At 43.1% G+C, this 17408-nt stretch overlaps 1 protein-coding gene across 1 annotated transcript; it reads right to left on the bottom strand.

Annotated features, from left to right (window-relative positions):
- Positions 1–14908: 14908 nt before the first annotated feature.
- Positions 14909–17024, bottom strand: LOC120317035 (shematrin-like protein 2). The gene is made up of 2 exons (XM_039363280.1): positions 16823–17024; positions 14909–15575 (listed from the first exon to the last, which is right to left on the bottom strand). The coding sequence occupies exons 1-2, from the start codon at positions 16936–16938 to the stop codon at positions 15068–15070; spliced, it is 624 nt and encodes a 207-aa protein (XP_039219214.1). The 5' UTR covers positions 16939–17024; the 3' UTR covers positions 14909–15067.
- Between the last annotated feature and the right edge of the window lie 384 nt (positions 17025–17408).

Below are 17408 nucleotides of genomic sequence, written 5' to 3'. Positions count from 1 at the left end.
CTCTCCTACCGGTTTCCCGAGATAAGTTCTAATTTTTTCCAGCTGTTCCTCCTAAGACACAAACGCTCACTTTGTCCATGGATTTTAGGAGATAACCAAGTGTGAAAAATTTCATTTACCAATTTTGGATGACCAAACTGGTCATGACAGCACGAGCAGAGAGCCTCTTTCACCAAAGTGTTGATGTTGAGAAGAATCAGAAGTCTTCCCTAGAACATCAACCCTTGCATCAGCTAACCATGGACATTTCTCCAAGAATCTGCCTTACCTCTTCTTCTGGGATCTTCTTGTGGAGACAGGAGACTCAAGTGAAGCTGTTGAGATGGCTGAAGAGGCCAAGGGTTTTTATATCAGTGTGCTGGGATCCTCCAATGTCTAGGACATCACTTCCTTTGTCTGATGATCTGAGTTTGCAACACTCATGTTTTACCCTTTTTCCTGAGTCAGAATAGTTTCGTTAAGAACTCAGCAGAAATTAAGGTGGCATCAACTGCTTCCTCTCGGCTTGCAAATACCTCGGGGGGCAGGAGGGTGTCAAGGAATCATCTAAACCCTTCCTAATTCCATATGACAGTTCAGAAATTCTTGCTTGTAGGCAGCATATGTCATGGTTCCCACTAATGAAACACTTCAAATAATTTCCAGGCATGTTTATCCTAAAGCCTTTATTAACAGTGTTACAAATTGACGGCACATTGTGGAAGTTTACGTCAGAATCTGACTTCCTCTTGCTGGTATCTGAGATATCGGTGGCGGCTACTTCAGAGGTCGCCTGGGACGTCTCGGCCGCCGTGGAAGCATCTGCGCTCTGCCCTGCAACCTCCCTGGTTAAGTTAACCCGGACTCTCCATGACCAAAAACGATTTGAGAAGATTGGATCAAGCGTATCTGAGCCTGGACTGCCTCGATCTTGGACAAACCAGTTGCGTTTGTCTTTAGATGGATAAAATTGGCACAGAAGACCTCTGATGTCTCTGTTGGACTTCTCCTACTCTTTGTTTTTTCCCATCTTTGTTTTAAAATGCCCAAAGTCCTGCTCCCTTTGCTTATATAAAATAAGTCTTCACCAGCTTCTGTGTGTCTCTCTTAATGTCACTTCTCTGTATTTTCCAATAAAGTGAAATGTGCTTCATTTGAACCCACGTCTCTGTCTTCCTTTGACCTCCATCCATTGTAGCATGGGTTAGAGCGAATAAAATTAAAGCTGAAGATTCTTGTCTTCAAAGGCAAATCTGCCTTCAGGGCTTCCGAGGACACTAAGAAGATTTCAGATGAAACAATCCAAGGTCCTTCTTAGCCCAGCCGTTGGTTTCTCCCAGGGGTCAACCTTTATGGTGATTGCAAACAGATGCCCAGAGATTTGTCCCTCTTGTGCCACCACAGTTCCCCATAGCACATTGGTTGGGTGGTCTCCATCATTTACAGCTTATATTGAATTTTCAAGACTAATAGCTCATGGTAGACTTCTCCTTCATAGTGATATCGTTAAAGCCATTTAATGGCCACCATCAGACCGTACCATCATTTCTTTCTCTCTCTCTCTCTCTCTCTCTCTCTCTCTCTCTCTCTCTCTCTCTCTCTCTCTCTCTCTCTCTCTTCCCTCTCCCTCCCTCCCTCCCTCCCTCCCTCCCTCTCTCTCTCTCTCTCTCTCTCTCTCTCTCTCTCTCTCTCTCTCTCTTTGGAATTGCTCAGGACTTCTACTCATTCAGAAACAGGTATCTGTCGAGTTTTCACACTCAATTGGAGATCATTTGGTTCAGCTTCACACCAAAGCTAGAGGCCGATCTGGCTTAGGCAGAAAGACAGATCCCAAATCACGCAGAGACACAACTCATTCTCTTTTCCAAGAGCGACCCCTGCTGGGTTTTCCCCATTTGAGTCAAAGCTTTGAAGAGTTGCCATGATTTAGAAATAGGATAGAATCTGAACTGATCGATGCTGGAGATACAGCCTATACTCTGCTCAAGGTGGGTCATTTAGCTGAGCCTTTCCCACGCGGAATTTTTTCAGAAAAGGGAAGAAATTGGATGTGTCAAAAGATTTCATTTTGGGGCCAAAAATGTTCAACAGATCTCTTAATACATTGCATACAGAATTCTTCATATGTTTTTTTAAAAATTATTTGTTTGTTTGTTTGTTTGTTTGTTTGTTTAGTCAGTCAGTCAGTCAGTCAGTCAGTCAGTCAGTCAGTCAGTCATTGGAACTGATTGGGGAATTCCAGAAGATTCCATGAACTCCAGAATGTTCCCTTCTTCTTCCAGACCCTGTTTATTCAGCTGTTCTAACCCAACTTAGCACATCACAAGAAGGTAGCAGGTACATCATTCAGTGAGGGCTGCAGCCAACTCAGGATGCAGATCCTTAGCACAGCCTTTTCACGAAGATGCTCTATCTAGCGATCACCTCTGACTGAGAAGAGGGATCTCGGAAACATGGTCCCCTTGCAAACGCCAGAGCACGTCTCCAGGAAACCCAGAACTGAGGGAAGAGATTAAGTGTCATCCTAAACTCTATGTTTCCAAGCTTTGATTGGCAATCCTGGAGAATGGCTAGCAATAGGACCTCATTCCTGGTGAAACCTTTTTACTCTGTGATTGTCATTATTGTCCTCAGTAACAATGAATTCCACAAGCTCTTTCTGTCTTGGGGATTTTGATTTGTCTGTTCTGTATAATCAAGTCAGGCCAGAATGAGATCCACAGGCGGACTTCCCTTATGTTTTCATAACAAAGAGCTCCTAGAAACAGCAAATAGATACAGATGTTGTAATAATAGAAAGACACAATGACAGAATAATAGGGATGGAAGGTGTCTTCAAGGTATATACCATTTCAGACAAATGATTGTCCAATCTCTTCTTAAAAACTTCCAGTGTTGAAGCATTCACAACTTCTGGAAGCAGGCTGTTCCGCTGATTAATTGTTCCCACTGTCAGGAAATTTCTCCTTAGTCCTAAGTTGTTTCTCTCCTTGATTAGTTTCCATCTATGCTTCTTGTCCAGCCTTCAGACGCTTTGGAGAATTGGTTGACCTCTTATTATGTCATCCCACCAAGAGATGGCCTCCCCTGCCATCTTTCATGAAGAAGAAATTTCTGTTTTTAAATAGTGTATATCCTGTGTGTTTTCAAATCAGTGACCATAGGAGGTATGATTACTTTTTCATCTTTATGGGGCATCTTCAGAGGTGAGAAGACAGATGTTCTTCTATGGGAGTTCAAAGACTGTTCAGAGAATCAAATTCATAGACCTTCATGCTTTGGATAACTATATTTGATCAATTAAACTTGAGTGGCCATCTAGATATGGCAACCTCTACTTGTTCCTCTGGTTTGGAGTCCATGGGAGATAGCCCATGAATATCTTGATTGTACCTCCCCTTCATGGGCCTGAACCTGGTCCTATGGTGGACCTATGGTGAGTCCCATATGTTTGCTGACTTCAGACTGAACATCTCATGTTCCTTTGGCCTGTCCTCATAAGACATGTCCTCTAGCCAATCAATCAATCAGAATAGAGCTGGAAGGGACCTTGGAGGTCGTCTACATCAACCTCCAAGAGGCCCCCATGTCTTCTTTGTCACTTTATCCTGAACCTTCTCTAAGCTGAATATCCTTCTCAAAATGTGGTGCCCAGAATTGTACAACATTCTTCAGATGGGGTGTCAGCAAGGCAGAATAGAGGGGCAGGACAAACAGGACTGTGATAGGCCTTCTACCAGCTTTGACCGAGGCCTGACCCAGTTTGCATGGATGAATGCAAATGGCAAACCCAACCAATGATCTGCTTCACCTATCATGGCTTATTCATCAGCAGGGGAACCTTAGCCACCCTTCTCTTTCCACCCCTTCCCACCCAGGCTACATGGAGAAAACCTCCATGGCCACCAAGAGAAGACTTTGCCCATCTTCAAATTACAACCAAGGAGAGTCACAGGTTTGCAGTGCAGAATGCTTTTTATTAAAGTGCAAAGAAAGATCATTGGAAGACATCATCAGGGGATCCAAAGAATGCAAAAAAAATGAACATCTCCCCTTTGATAAATAATCTCAGGGGGGCAGAGAGGAGACAAGTCCCTAGAGGTTGGCAAGCTTTTTTCGTTCAAAACTTCACATGAAGCTCTTCACTGATCTTACTTATCTGCCAGAAGTGTGTGTTGGAGTGCCAGAAAAGAATACAAGCAGTGGGATAATTCTAGAGTGGAAGGAGCTGTGAAAACTGCATGCACACACAACAGGGCTCAGATACGCCTTAGCCGGTCTTCTGAAATCCATTTTGGTCAGGGAGAGTCCAGGCTCACTTAACAAGGGAGGGTGCAGATGCTACCTCTGCGACCGAAAGAACAGATGCTCCCTCGGCGACCGAGACGTCCCAGGCGGCCTCCAAAGTAGCCACCACCGATGCCTCCGACACCTCCAGGGGCACATGGGGTGTTGCCTCCAACGGCGACGGGCTCACAGCTGGCGGAGAGGATGGGACCAGGAATGGTGACCACGACTGCAGGGGGCTGGATGGTCACCTCAGATGGTGGGACCTGGCTGATGCAAGAAGGGATGACTCCGGCCAGGGTGCCCAAGTTCCTAGCGGATTCACCAAACCTAGCAGAGCCATAACCGTAGCCAAGGCCATAGCCGAGACCTCTGTAGCCGTATCCCCATGGTCCACAGCCAGTTGACCCAAGTCCGACGACAGGGGCGGAAGCACAAGATGGGACAGCGCAAGATGGTCCACAGTAAGCCATTTGTGTAGGACTATTAAGGAATGTCTGAAATGAAACAGTACACAATCAAGCCATCCATGGGAGGAGAGAGAGAATGCCCAAAAAAATCATAAAGACTCAAAGAAGATTCCAGATAATGGAACAACATTCTTATTTTGTTTCAGGTCAACCTTCTGTCTAGTTTAGCACAAGATGATTAATTAGATGATAACCCATCCTTTAGGTGCACAGAATAATGAGTCATAAAGTCATCCCCCTCCAAATTACCATATATTCCGGCATATAAGGCGACTGGGCGTATAAGACGACCCCCAACTTTTGAGAAGATTTTCAGGGTTTAGAAAGTCGTCTTATATGCCAGAAAATACAGTACAATATTGAATTTCTGTTTATAGATGAGCACAATAGGAGCTCCATTCCTTTGCTGCTAGAAAGCTTTGACCTGTTAGTGCTTATTTCTGTAAAAAAAAAATAGGGCTGGCCACTAGGGGGCAGATTGGTTTTAAATTCAGAGAACAGCTACCCGTATATTCCAGGGTATAAGACGACCCCGACTTTTGAGAAGATTTTCAGGGTTTAGAAAGTCGTCTTATACACCAGAATATACGGATAACCACAGGTTCAAGCTACTCAAGCTTAGTGTGTTCTGTGACTGCAAACACTAGATCTTCAACAGACTGCACCAAGCAAGTCCAGACTTTGAATAAACCACAGGTGATTTAAAAAACAAAAAAACCCCAACCTAAACTAAAATGGAAGAAAGTGTCCATCTGGAATTGCTCTTGTTCTGTGAAGCTCCATTACCAGAAAGAATTGTCACAGATCTAGTACAAATGGTCCACATTTTTCTGAAGACTATTTAAAAATGATTTGAAGACGCTCTGAGAGCTTCTGACACAGAGACTGTGAAGATATGAAGTGTCCTTCCTATCCTTGTTTATCGTGGAGAACCTTGTCTGTTCTCCAGAGTTTTTGTTAGTGTAGGGCTATCCCCTTCGTAGGTTTCTTACTAAAGCTGGGCTCAAATTCCTCTCCCTTCAGCTGAACCTGCAAAGGTTATTCTCCTCCAGCTCTTTCTTCATAGTGACTGTTCCTCCTAGCAAGAGTCTGGAGGGCTTATCAAGCTCCATTCCTGTCCTATAAATATTTCTGCAGTTCTGACTCTCTAAGATGACCTGTTCCAGTAAAGAAATTACCTGCTCAGAGGAGAAGAAGTAGAAAGGGAGCAAGCTGGTCAGAAATGCTGTGAAGATCTCCCTGAGTGGAGAGGACTTTTATACCATTCTGCTAGATCTGGTGGCATCTGAAGAAGACGTCCCACAGGCCTTAATGAACCGCCAACGCACTCTGACTCATAACATGTCAAGATAATAATTACAATTTTATTTCCTTAGAACGGCGTGTGGGTGTTCCTCTATTTTTCAGTTGTTTGGGGTTCACAGATATTTTGTACAAATCTCAGCTTAGTGGGGTGTGTCTCACCACATCAGAAACCATGGGGCTTCACTCTCTTTGTTCCTCAAGGAGAAGAATAGGAAAAGATTGGACTTGCTTTTAAATTCTTTTTATTGCGCTGACCCTCTCAAGCCATTGAAGTAGGAAATAGGTGGAAGTATGGAATATTAAATCAGGATCTGGGGTGGGTTTGGTATGGGAAGGAGAAGAGAAGGGGAAGGGGAAGGAGGAGAAGGAGAAGGAGGAAAAGAGAAGGAGAAGGAGAAGAAGGAGAAGGAAAAGAAGAAAGAGAAGGAGAAGGAGAAGAAGAAGGAGAAGGAAGTTGAGGAGGAGACGGAGAAAGAGAAAAAGAAGAAAAATGAGGAGAAGGAGAAGAAGGAGAAAAGGAAGGAGAAAGATCAACAAAATATCAACATTATAAAGATTAACATGGGAGAGAGAAAACTTCCGGATTTTTCCCTCAAAGGGATGGTCTTGGGATCGTCCAATCTAACCTTGAATCCCAAGAATCCAAAGCTTCTTTGTTCCAACAGGAATAGCTGCTGTAAACAAATCATGGTTCTCCAGGGAAATCCACACATAACATTATTCTCATTTCCCTTCTAAAATTTCACATTTTTTTTTCTTTTTGAAAAAGGGGTGCCGTATCATTTGTTCAGGCTTGTTCCCTTGTTTCTGTTGTCAACAGATATTAATAAACCATTTTAAAACATCTCCATAGGTTTCTGCTCAATGTAAGATTGACATGAGATGCTTTGGGGGCACGGCGTTTTATTGCTCCCCAGGAGCTTTTGCTGGCATTGAATTCATGCTAAAAAAACCCCAAAACTTCAAATCAAAACAGAAAAAGAAGTAAAACCAAAACACCTCCTCTCCCTTTGGGGTGGTGTTGCAACAACTCACAACAATATCACTTCCACATCAAAGAAAGCAGAACAGGCTCATATAAGCCCAATTACACTAGATATGCTGAGGACGAGTTGCTAAAAAAGTAGTTTTTAATCTATTAGTGGAGGGGGGTTGTTTGTTTGTTTTACTGAATATTCTTTAATCCACATTTGATTCTTCGAATTTCCTTGAAATATGCATTGATTTCCAGCAAAATCACAGGAACAAGTAACGGATTTCTTGAATTTCTCTGGGCAACCCAAGAAAGATTCATATATTTTTAGTTTCAGTAAGAGAAAAAAAAAATTGGCCGAAAGAAAAGCAAAATAAAGATGGTCTCTCTGGATCAGCCCTAGAGACATTCTTTGTGGGATAAATACCAGTTTGAAAAGGACAATGGAGTTCTGTTTGGTTTTTAATTCGCACCCCGCCATTATTTTGTGTGTGGATGATAGACGTATCAAGACAAAAAGCTGACCTGTGGATTTTCACAATCTATTTAGCCCAAACAGGGCAAGATGTTTGTCATTCCCCATAGCTGTCTTCTCTCCAGCTCATTTAAGCAATAAAAGAGATCAAAGCTGTGCCACCAGGATTGAGATCTGCAATTATCCAGCTCACCAGTTTTAGTTTCCATCTCCAATCAGGCTGGATGAATTTCCTTGGAGCAAGATGTCAGCAGGAAAAAGGACCAAACAAATAAACAGTGACAAAATGACATTCTAGTGGCCAGATGTTTATCTTTCCTAGAAAAGTTAAGATAGCATCTTATGGACAGGATCTTCCTTCCAACTCAAAGACTGCTTGGTAGAACAAAGAAATTCCGAAGGAGTACTAGCAAAGGAAGAAAATTGGGCTCCTGTGGTCAAACTGCGGAGAAAAATCCTGCTTTTGGGGCTGGTTCCCTTTGTGCATCTCAGCTGGAAGAAGCAGGAGGCGCTTTCCAAATCTCTTCCAAAAATGGAGGACATTTAGGAGAATTAAAATTTTATTTAGGGTTTTTTGGGGGGGAGGGGATCTTTGTATCTCTCTTGGAAGAAGGAGAAGGAGAAACACAAGGAACATCTTACCCTTAACAAATAAAAATACCAGTTTGAAGATGTTTTTTTAATTATCTGTAAATTAGAAAAGGTTCAACATTCAAAATGACAATAAAGTTATTATTCTATTCTATTCTATTCTATTCTATTCTATTCTATTCTATTCTATTCTATTCTATTCTACTATTCTATTCTACTCTACTCCATTCTATTCTATTCTATTCTGGCAGATGCATAGCCTCAGCTTGATATAAGAGGAAGGGGTGCAATTAAATGCCATGAAAAATTGGAATGTAGTCCCCCACTCCAAGCTCAATAGGGGATTTAATGGCGAGAGGCAAATTCTTCTTCTTATTATTATTATTAATAATAATATGAATAATTTCATTCATAACCTTCAATGTAGATTAAATTGCTCTACAAGGGCTACTTATCCAGCTTCTCTTTTGAAGCCAGGTTCTGCCTTCCAATTCACCGACTCAGCCCAAACAAAATTGTGTATCCATGGGAAAATGTAGTGTGTTTACACACGGCAAACAAGAGGTTCCACCCTCCATAACTACTGGTGAAGGGTGGGGATAGCGTAGGTTTGTGGAGAACAACAGGAGATAAATGTCAGAGATACTGTTGAAAATGATTAAGTGAGTGGGAGGTACAAATCACTGCAAAGAGCAAGGATGCCTTTGAAGATGAGTTGTTGAGTGGGAGAGATTGCATGGCGAGTCAATTTCACTCTTTCTGGACCTGAGTGGGTCCCTTTTTTGTTTGTTGAGTGGGAGAGATAGCATAGCTGGTCAATTTCATCCTCTCTGGGCCCGAATGGGCTTTTTCCTACTTGCTGAGTGGGAGAGATTGCATGGCTGTTCAATTTCACTCTTTCTGGACCTTGTTCTTCATTTCTTTCTTCTCCTATTTGGTAACCAATTCCCCTCTCCTCTGCACTCAATTTTGTCTCTATTCCTTTTCAACACAGTGACCCCTGACCCCACTTCCGTCAAGACACGGATTCACAAATTATGTTGTTGCATGACTAAATTCACTCTACCTGGAGGGGGGAAAATATATATATATCCAGTTTACATCGGAATGTGGCTTGGCTAAGCATCGTAGGAAAACTTCACAGAAGTTTATATTCCTGATTTTTTTCTTCTTCTTATCTTCCCAATCAGAATCAAGCTGCTTCAGTAATTGTCGTGCTCCATTGCCAAGCTTTTAAAAATAATCATGCCCATTTCCTTGACGAGTAGATAATTATACAACAAGTCCAGTGCCTTTAATTAATGCCGAGATGCTACCTGAAAGAGAGGTCAGATTGCTAAAGGGGTCATAACTCTTAAGATTAATTTTGGTTGCATCAACACTTCTGGAAAGCTGTGCAAGGCTGTTCTACCAGGAAATAAATAAAAAAAATGCCAGGAACACCCAGAGGAAGTACAGGACTTCAAAGGAGGCAGATGGTTCCCACCACAAAATATTTGTCCATTTTCTCAAGTAATGCTGACTGTGAATTCTAACTGTGGGAAGTCATGCCATTAGATGAATCATCTGTAGGATTCATTTCTCCAAGAGAAAAATTAAGGCTGGCTAGTTTTTCCTGAAAGAAACCCCAAAATCTGGATCCGAATCTTCTTAAGGTTTTTTCTTCAAGTCCCACCGAAAAGCTAAAGCATGGCTTTGGAAAGTCTCTACCACCAAGGAGGACATCAGACCCTTCTTCTCAAGAACGTCAAACGTGGACTTACAGGAGAATCCTTTACACCTTTTGAGTCTGTATTTCTTGATGCCACTTGAACCACACAAATAACCAGTAGATGCACTTCTGATAGGTACTACAAAAATCAGACTTCAGGTGTAAAAAAGAATATCCTGGAGAAGCTAATCAGGAACTAGATGTTCCTCATGATCCTTGACTAGTCCACCATTCTATGACTAGGTTATTGTTAACTGTGGGGAGGACTTTTGTGTTGGCGTGTTGAACAAAGCCAGCTGATGAAGTTTATTTAAAGTGTATGTATTGTGAGCACTGTGAAAACCAGTTCTGTGAATGGAGCTGGTTGGTTTCAAGTAGTTCCTTCCTTCTAGTATCAGTCCAGGATTCTACATTAGTGTACTGGCACAACCATTTGTGAAACACAGCATCCCATATCATTCTGGTTAAAACTCATTCCATCAAACTATGGCTCCTTTAGCCCTGATCTATGGACTAGGTCCCAATTGTCGGGGTTCACACACTCTCTTAATTGATTGGTTAATGGGAGTATCTGAGTTTGTTCAGCACATAGAGCCAAACCCAGGCATCCCCTTTTAGATGGAACCTGTTGTGTGAATATGGCTTCAGAGATGATGTGAGTTCCATATCATCCAAAATAAGCTCCTTCAAATGGGACTCTTCAAAATTGAGCTAGAAGATCAAGTGCTGCACAAGGAAACATGGATATTCATGCATATGGCCTATCCCTCTATGATGAGCCAAGTGCTTCTCCAGAAAACAAAGGATCAGTACTCCATAATATGTGTGAACACGAACCATTCTGGTACTACATGGTCATTGCTGGTGATGGTTCTCCAAAGCTTCATCCACCTGACAGTTCTACAACATTCTTTCAACTGTGTCAAAATCAGGTAGACAGCTGAGAATCTGCTGTGGCTTTTTCGCCCACTCGTGAAACTCAACATTCCCCCTGCATTCCGCTTCCCATCTTGAACGTTGCAAGCATCTGTGAAAATAAAAGAGGACAGGAAGGAAGTATTCTAACATGTTTCAGGCCATTTGTATCCTCCTGTGCTGACAGCAGCGGAATCTTTTCCACAGAATGCCTTCAGGGTTCAAGGTAATTTTTTCAAAGGACGGGAACAGCAGATTTTAATGGTGATTAATTACCAGTTAGTGAGGCAAAGGTATATTTGTCCGCTCAGTGGGACGCTAGGAAGACAGTATAAAAAGCCCTGTCCTTCACAGGATCTCCAACAGCTTAACATCTCATCCTCTCTTGCCTTCTTCTCCTCATAGGAACAGGTAAGCTGGTCTCTCCTACCTTTTAGAGGTTTATTGGCAGTTTTGGAATACCCAAGACTTGCGTAGTAGCATCTGTCTGAATTTGCTGGAAAGGCAAAACAGGATTAAGTCAGGGAATGCATGGTGGAACACCATCATGAAATTTATAGGCTATACTGGAAAGTGGGAACTACATCCAGGAGAATAGCAAAGGCAAGACTTTTGTGTTTTTGCTAAGAATGCAGTGCTCTTGATCTCTTCGATCACTGGGACTAGAAAATTGATGCTCTGTTCTACTACCAAAAGAGCTTCAAATGTTTGTAAATCATTTAAGTAAAACCAAATGAATAATTCAGAAGATCCCCAATTTTCTTAATATGGGAAGCCAACCACCTCTCCTGGATGGGATACCGTAAATCTATGTTCTTCCATAATTCCTTTGGGGCCACCCTTGGTTGGTGTATGTCAATACTGTCTCCTTCTTCTTTCAGTCCTATCACCAGACATGGCTTGCTGTCCACCATCCTGTGCTGTCCCATCCTGTGCTTCCGCCCCTGTCGTTGGACTTGGGTCAAGTGGATGTGGACCTTGGGGTTATGGCTACAGAGGTCTCGGACTTGGCTATGGAGCTGGTGCCTTGGCTGAATCTTCAGGAAACCTGGGCACCCTGGCCGGAGTCATCCCCTCCTGCATCAACCAGATCCCACCATCTGAGGTGACCATCCAGCCCCCTGCAGTTGTGGTCACCATTCCTGGTCCCATCCTATCTGCCAGCTGTGAGCCCGTCGCTGTTGGAGGCAACACTCCATGTGCCCCTGGAGGTTTTGGACGCTTCGGTGGTGGCTACTATGGAGGCCGCTTGGGACGTTTCGGTCGCCGTGGAAGCATCTGCGCTCTCCCCTGCAACCTCCCCTGTTAAGTTAACCCGGACTCTCCATGACCAAAAACGGATTTGTGAAGATTGGCTAAGGCATGTTTGGCCTGCATTTAGCTTCCACAGTTCTCTTCCATCTACTCTCAAGTTACTCCACTGCTTGTATTCTTCTCCGGTATCCCAACATCTATTAGCCCTGTGCCCAATTGATCAGTCAACGGCTTTATATGAAGTGTTGAATGAACGGAGCTCTGCAAACATCTAGTCTCCTCTAAAATTATTTGTCAAAGCAGAGATGTTAATTTCTTTGCACTGTTTGGAACCCCTGATGGCTTCTTGCAATATTCTTTCTTTGCACTTCAATAAAAAAAAACATTCTGCATTGCAATCCTGTGGTTCTCCTTGGTTGTCATTTGAAGATGGGCAAACTCTTGTCTTGGTGGCCCTGGAGGTCTTCTCCATATAGCCTGGGTGGGTCAGGGTTCGAAGAGAAGGTGGACAATTTACCCTACTAACGAATATGCCATGTTGAGTGATGTTGACCCTTGGTTGAGTTTGCCCTTTGCATCAATCCATGCCAACTGGGCTGGGTCTTGGTCAAAACTGCTAGAAGGACTATCACCGTTCTGGTTCTCTTTCTCCTCTATTTTGAGACCCCACCCCCACAACAGTTCTGGGCTCCACATTTGCAGAAGGATAGAAGAACTGGAGATATTGTCTAAATCAGGAGATTTATGGGACTCACCATATCTTTGTTCAGCTCCATAAAGGGAAAAAAAGAGAAACACATTCATGAAAGAATAACAGAAGAACAGGTATAATATGTGAGATCTACATGGCCCCTAAAGCTTGATTGACTATATGTAGTCGCCCAAAGCTTGAATGTGTTGACCCAAAGGTGCTTTTTTTTCAGGAGGCAACTGGACTACCTTGTTTTTCTTTGAAGACGTTTTGCTTCTCACCCAAGAAGCTTCTTCAGCTCTGACTGGACCCTTCTATTCCCCACCATCCAGGCAGAGCTGAAGAAGCTTCTTGGATGAGAAGCGAAACATCTTCAAAGAAAAACAAGGAAGTCCAGTTGCCTCCTGATGAAGCACTTTTGGGACAACTAGGACCTGGATGGCCGAGAATCTCCATAGACATGAATGAGTTGAATTCTCATAAGAGGTTTGAACCTCCATAGAAAAACATGTGGCTGATCTCTCAAAAAGGATGAAACCGGTCTCACAGCGCCTCCTTGTGGGCATTGTATCTCAAAACACACGCAGGATATACACTAAAAATGGGGGGGGGGAATCTCCTTCCTCCAAGCTATTGGTGGAAAAACCATGTTGGTGGAGAAACCACGTTTTGCACAATATCGTAGCTTAGTCAAGGAGCGACGCAGCTGCTACCTTTGTGTAAGAAGCTAAGCTTTGTTAGAACAGCTGGATGAACAGCGTCTGGAAGAAGAATAGAAGGAGTTCTATAGTTCATGGGATATTCTGGAGCTCCCGGGAAAGTTAATAAAATAACAGAGTTGGAAGGAACCTTGGAGGTCTTCTAGTCCAACTTCCTGCTCAAGCAGGAGACCTTCTGCCCTTCTGTGTAGGCCAGATGCTGTGGTTCCTTTGAATGAAGGAATGAATGAGGGAATGAATGAATGAATGAATGAATTCTTTTTTAAAAATGAATATTTCTGTTTGGAACACTTTAGAGATCTCCAGAACATTTTATGCCCAGAAAGGATTTTCTTGACATATTCAATTTCTTCCCCTCTTTGAAGGATTTCTTCATGGCAAAGATCCATCTTGAGAAGAGGATAGACCATATCCCTAGCATTGTTAAATTCCAGTCCTATCATATTTTTAAATCAAATCCTGACTCACATGGAGAAGCACCACCAGGAGTCATGCTTGGAAGAGGGGCTTTGTTGCATCTCTGCATGATCTAGAACATAGAAAAATAAGGTTGGAAGGGGCTTTGGAGGTCTTCTGGTCCAGCCCCCTGTTCCAGCAGGAGACCTTCTGCTTAGGCCAGATTTTGTGGTGGAATGCAGGCCAGAGTGGCAAGAGAAAGAGTCTCTTTTCTAGGGAGCAAAGAGACAACAAGGAAACAAGCACTGATGATGAAACCTAGTTTGGTAATGAAATGTCTGTAGGAAAACAATCAAGCTCAGAGAGAACCAAGGACCCCATAGTCACTGTCTTCCTCCTCCTCCCCCCCTCCTCCTCCTCCTCCTCCAGAGCTAACATTCTAGGCAATTCAAAGACATATCTACAAGTCCTGTGAAAAGAGAGAGGGAAGATGGTATAACCTGATTCTTTAAAAGGGAGGTAGATACCACCATGGAGGAGACGGCTATATGAGCTATTACTGTAGTCTTGAACATTCAATCTAGTCCAACCCCCTGCTCAAGCAGGAAACCCTATAACATTTCAGATAAATGGTTGTCCAATCTCTTCTTAAAAACTTCTAGTGTTGGAGCATTCACAGCTTCTGGAGGCAGGTTGTTCCACTGGTTAATTGTTCTAACTGTCAAGAAATTTCTCCTTAGTTCCAGGTTGCTTCTCTCTTTGGTTAGTTTCCATCCTTTGCTTCTTGTTCTGCCTTCAGGCGCTTTGTGAAGAGCTTGACTACCTCTTCTTTGTGTCAGCCCCTGAGAGACTAGAAGACTGCTGTCATGTCCCCCCTCGTCCTTCTCTTCATTAAACTAGACATACCCAATTCAAGCAATCGTTCCCTATCTGTTTTAGCCTTGACTTGGCTCATCTGAACGCTTCTTAAGTTCTTCAAGTTAAGGGTTGTCTGAAGGCAGACATGGCTTTGAAGGCAACAATCCATGACCTCGTGGAAATTTAATTCACTGCAACCCATGCCACAAAGGATGGAGATCAAAGGAAGACAGAGACGTGGATTCAAGCAATTTCTTTTTATTGCAAAACACAGAGAAGTGACATTAAGAGTCATGCAAGAGCTGCTGAAGGCATGTTTTATATATAACATATATGTAGACAAAGAGGGAGGGAACCTGAGCATTTTAAAGAAAACCAACAAGAGAAGTGAGTCCAACACCGTCGTGATATCTGGAGGGGTCGTCCGTGCCAATTTCATCCATCTACAGGCAGATGCTACCACGACGGCTCAAGCAGATGCTTCCTCTATGGTTGTATGGGTACCTTTTGCCAAGAAGACCACCATAACCCCTGAAGCCAAGATCTCCATAGCCCAAGCTTCCTCTCCGCCCATAACCAGAGATGGCACATGGGGTGTTGCCTCCAACGGCAACGGGCTCACAGCTGGCAGAGAGGATGGGACCAGGAATGGTGACCACGACTGCAGGGGGCTGGATGGTCACCTCAGATGCTGGGATCTGGTTGATGCAGGAGGGGATGACTCCGGCCAGGGTGCCCAGGCTTCCTGAGGTTTCGGCCAAGGCACCAGCTCCGAAGCCATAGCCCAAACCATGGCCATAACCCAAACCATAGCCAAGACCTGCATGGCCGAGACCCAAACCAAGACCTTTGGAACCGGCTGATCCGAAGCCAACAACTGGGGCAGATGCACAAGATGGCACAGCACAAGCAGGTCCACAGTAGGGCATTGCGTTGAGTTGTAAAGTAAGTCTAGCATAAAAAAAAGAGAAACATTGTGAGAATTGCATTCATTTTGCCCACTCCATCTCCAGTGTCTTCCTTCAACTGGCAGATACTTCAACAAGATTAGCTAGAACTGAGTTGAACTAACGTCTTAGGCTTCTTCAACGTAAAATAGCCAAGAAATTCAACAGGAGAAGCATGGAAGTTTGAAGGGAGACCTGGAAAATCAAGTCTTGTTTTTATTAGAGGGGAGAAGAAGAGAAGACTGGGTTTTATCTCCACTATTTCATCATTTTCGAAGCCCACTTTGGATCCACCATGATGGTCCTTGATTTCCTCTGAATAGAGGAAGAAGTAAAAAAAATGTTCTAGAAGAAACCAGAGGTAATCTACTACTTTAACCCTGCCAAGAAAAATGCATGGTTGAAGTCATCAAGATTCAACATCAAATCAAAAGCTCCATTGTTTTCACTTTGGATAAGAAGTGGAGGAGAAATTTACATTTCTACGTCTCCTGACTCCACCAAGCATAAAAATACTTTGTGAACATTAGCCCATCTCTGCACCATATACTTTGTTTAAGGCCGAAGAGTGTGCTTCTTTCTTTGGTCATCTGGTGGCCAAACCTCCAGTTGATCAGGAGAAAGCTCCTCCCATATTTTTCTTGTCATCTTCTCCAAAACTAAGATTAGATCTCAATTTCTCAACTGGTTTCATGACCTCTGAGTAAGAAGTCAAGGTTGGATCCCAATCTGTCATTCTAGTTAAGAGTTAGGTTAATCGGTGACCCTCAAACATTTGTCATTACAACCTAGATTTGCAAGCATGACTATCCAAGCTATCTCAAAAAGACCCGATTGCTTTCCAGTATCCTATCTATAAAGTCCATTCTCTTTGGATGGTAAGCTAAAAATAGAGAAGGAGAGTGGAAAAACTCAAAATGAAGCCCTTCTAGTCCTTCAAATAGAAAGGGTGAAGCCAGTCCTGAAAACAGAAGATGACTATCCAAGCTATCTCAAAAAGGTTGGCTTGCTCTCAATGCCCTAACATAAAGTCTGCTATCTTAGGATGGTGAGCTAAAGAGATATGGTTGAGAAGGAAGAAACTCAAAATGATATCTTCCTGGTCTTTCAAGGAGAAAACCTAGAAGCCGGTCCTGAAAGCAGAAACGTTCAGAAGCCTTCTAGCATGTCATCTGGCGAATAATCTTGAAGAATCTCAGATTCTGGCTTGCTCTCAACCAGGAGGAATTCTCTCTGAGTAGATAGTCTTACCTTCTTCGAAGAGAAGTAGTGAAGACAGGAGAGTCAAGCAGAAGCTGATGGCACTGCAGAGAGCAGAGGGAGCTTTTATACGATTTGGATGGCATCCCCAGGAAGTTGGGACTCATAAAACTTCATTTGGCTTCCTACAATTTTCTTTTCGGCGTTTAAAAGAAGAAAAAAAAAAAGGACTTCACTCAGCACAAATTGTCACTGTGAGGTGACTGTGAGGTGACTGTGAGGTGCATTAATCGTGTCATCATAAATAAAATAAAACAATTTCTTCCGTGTTCCCTTTCAAGTTTGGTGGCCTCAAGCCAAATGTTTATCTGATCTTGGAAATGAGCAACACCCAAAGGTGGAGATACAGGTAAGATCAAAGCTGGGTGATTGTCCTCAGTAGCAACTCTGCAAAAAATGGCAACGTTTTCTTGAATCAGCACAGAGACTTACGGATAACTTTGACTTCAAGGCGGAGAGCTTGTGACCCTGTAGGTATCCCTGAATCTACCCAATACATGGGAAAATGGGAAAAGTAACATTCCCAAGGTCTTGTTGAAAACTAGTAACCCAAACTCAGTTTGCACCTGAAACCACC

This window comes from Crotalus tigris, unplaced genomic scaffold (assembly GCF_016545835.1).
Source record: "Crotalus tigris isolate CLP2741 ecotype Arizona unplaced genomic scaffold, ASM1654583v1 scf7180000019553.37968852642:3898890, whole genome shotgun sequence".
Taxonomy (NCBI): Eukaryota; Metazoa; Chordata; class Lepidosauria; order Squamata; family Viperidae; genus Crotalus; species Crotalus tigris.
This window is presented reverse-complemented; position numbering and strand designations above follow the sequence as displayed.